At 33.7% G+C, this 2608-nt stretch overlaps 1 protein-coding gene across 1 annotated transcript; it reads left to right on the top strand.

Moving 5' to 3' along the window:
• The first annotated feature begins 555 nt into the window (after window positions 1–555).
• LOC140803839 (transcription factor MYB53-like) lies at window positions 556–2264 on the top strand. The gene is made up of 3 exons (XM_073159706.1): window positions 556–1002; window positions 1153–1282; window positions 1376–2264. Exons 1-3 carry the CDS (start codon window positions 870–872, stop codon window positions 2079–2081), a joined length of 969 nt encoding a protein of 322 aa, XP_073015807.1. The 5' UTR covers window positions 556–869; the 3' UTR covers window positions 2082–2264.
• The last annotated feature ends 344 nt before the right edge of the window (window positions 2265–2608 follow it).

The raw sequence follows: 2608 nt of genomic DNA, 5'->3' as shown, positions 1-2608 counted from the left end.
TTATTTATTTCGAGTAATCCTCTTCTCACTAATTGTATTCTCTGTCATCCGTCAAAATCGAACACGTGACATTAACTCTAATGTCAACTGTATGAACCAGTGTTTGATATCTTTACCTTAACGCTAGTTGCATCACCACTTGCTATATATGTTCTTAACAGAATCACATGTTCTAACAATGAATTACGTGTTGTTTCATATTCATTCTTTCGAATATCCACGAAGCAAGATGTTGGTTTAATTAAGAATAATTCTGAATCCACTAATCATTATTAATTTGCATTTGATATCTCAAATCTTTATTCGAATCCAATCACTAACCTATATAGCTAACTGTCTCCAATACAAATAATCCAGATCAAATTAATACAATAAAAATTGTAATTATGGTCCAACAACATTGATTTAATTCATATTCAATAAACATATTGTCAATTTTGATGCTTAATTACACTTAAATATATATAGTTGCTCCTCCAACAATTATTGCCATCTATAAATATTATTTTACTTAAACAGAAATATCTTTATATCCAATCAAATCCAATGAAAAGGCAACACCAAAATTTACTTAGAAACTACTTGATTGATTCACCCTCGACCCCACCATCCCCTCACTCCTTTTTTCTTGAATCCTAAGTATGATTAATTTTCTGTTAAAAAAATCATTAAATTTCCAGAGATTATCTTTCAATATTTTCATTCAAAAGGGTGGATCACAGGGTTTTTCAATCACAAATTTTTTGAGTTCCAAAACCCTAATTTGCATGTGTTAACCAAACACATTTAGGCCATTAAAACTTGCTGTATTTTTAAGGTTGTCACCGGTACAAAACCTCGTTTTCTACACATAACAGAAAAATATAGAAATGGGGCGCCATTCTTGCAGCGTGAAGCAGAAGCTGAGGAAGGGGCTGTGGTCACCAGAAGAAGATGAGAAATTGCACACTTTTATTACAAGATTCGGTGTCGGTTGCTGGAGCTCTGTGCCTAAATTAGCTGGTTTGTATTTGGCTGCCTCTGCATTTTCTTGAAATCTCAATTCCATTTTGCTGTTTTTTGTGTGTTGGATTGGTGTTCTTGTCAGTTTTGAGTGGAAAGATTTAAACCATTTTTTGAGATTGAAGAGGTGAATTTGTGGGATAAATGCAGGCTTGCAGAGATGTGGAAAGAGCTGCAGATTGAGGTGGATTAATTACTTGAGGCCTGACCTTAAGAGGGGGATGTTCTCCCAAGAGGAGGAAGATTTGATCATCACTTTGCATAAAGCTCTTGGAAATAGGTATGAGCTTATGGTTTAAATTGTTTTTTTTTCCAAAGATGAGATTAATAAAATCTTTGTTGATTTGCAAGAATTTGGACCCAAATTTTGCAGGTGGGCACAGATTGCAACACAATTACGAGGAAGAACGGATAATGAGATTAAGAACTTTTGGAATTCTTGCCTCAAGAAAAAGCTCATCAAGCAAGGCATTGATCCAAACACACATATGCACGTACCCGAAATGGAAGTAAAAAAGGAGAGAGATTATGCAGACTCTGTTTCGGCACGCATTCTACAGACTAAAGGGCTTCCGGATTTGTCGAATTCGATCGAAATGAATCCTCAAGACTATCATTTAATGCAAATCCCAATTCAATCTTTGAATGGCAATCTTGTGACGAGACAACTGTATGATCCTCTGCTCTTGTCGGAATTCCAAACGAGCATTGATTCGAACGGATACAGTCCTAACTTTCTTTCTCAGAATATGATTCAGGGAAATACCATCATGAATCCTAACAATTATGTATTCAACTCGATGCCGAATTTGACGACTTTCGATCGGCAAAACAACACAGATTACTACGAATGTTTATCTTCAAGAAACAACATGGTTGAAAATGGAAGCACGTTCTGTTGGGAAGCTGAAAATAAACTGGAATCGATGTTTCAGTTCCAGTTCAGTGGGATTCAGATCGAAGATACAAAACCAGGTCTGATTGAGAATCAGAATTTTGGTGATTTTTGTGGGTATCATATGGGATCATTGTCTCAAGAATTAATTGGGGAAAATCTTGATATGTTCCATGAAATGTGAAGTGTAGATCTTGTTTTTTTTCTTTTACAGTTTGAAATATATATACACGCACACGGATGTTGATAATTGTAGGGAATGATTTGAGGCTGAAAATATATTGTTAGTGCTCTACTTTGGTTTTTCTTTAATTTTTTTTATTTTTAAGCAGATTAAATAATATAAAGTTGTTATTGTAACCTTATTCAATTCATTGTATTGGTTTGAGGGTTGGAATATAATGTTTTTGATTTGGTTGTGAGTTAATCTTTTTTGTAGAACATATCCATTATGCGAGTGATCATAGTTTCACACAAGTTCACATATCTTAGATTTCAGGCTCAAATTTTAGATATCTAATCTTTCATGTCATGTCTATCTAGGACAAATTTTTGGGTTGGAAACCAATTTTGACAAACATTCCTCTCCAACTCAAAAAATAAAAAATAAAAAATCAATGGACTAACTATGTCTTGTTTTTTAAAATAATTATTCCATGTATATTTCAACCAAACAAAGAATGAATGTGTATGATATGACTACTTTTAAAA

The sequence above is a fragment of the Primulina eburnea genome, chromosome 10 (genome assembly GCF_022965805.1).
Source record: "Primulina eburnea isolate SZY01 chromosome 10, ASM2296580v1, whole genome shotgun sequence".
NCBI classification, from domain to species: domain Eukaryota; kingdom Viridiplantae; phylum Streptophyta; class Magnoliopsida; order Lamiales; family Gesneriaceae; genus Primulina; species Primulina eburnea.
This window is presented reverse-complemented; position numbering and strand designations above follow the sequence as displayed.

Excerpts from the sequence above, each read along its gene's own strand:
- LOC140803839 (XM_073159706.1), top strand. The coding sequence starts at position 870 with ATGGGGCGCCATTCTTGCAGCGTGAAGCAGAAGCTGAGGAAGGGGCTG. Across the intron at positions 1,003-1,152 it reads CTCTGTGCCTAAATTAGCTG|GCTTGCAGAGATGTGGAAAG; the intron begins GTTTGTATTTGG and ends GGATAAATGCAG. Across the intron at positions 1,283-1,375 it reads CATAAAGCTCTTGGAAATAG|GTGGGCACAGATTGCAACAC; the intron begins GTATGAGCTTAT and ends CAAATTTTGCAG.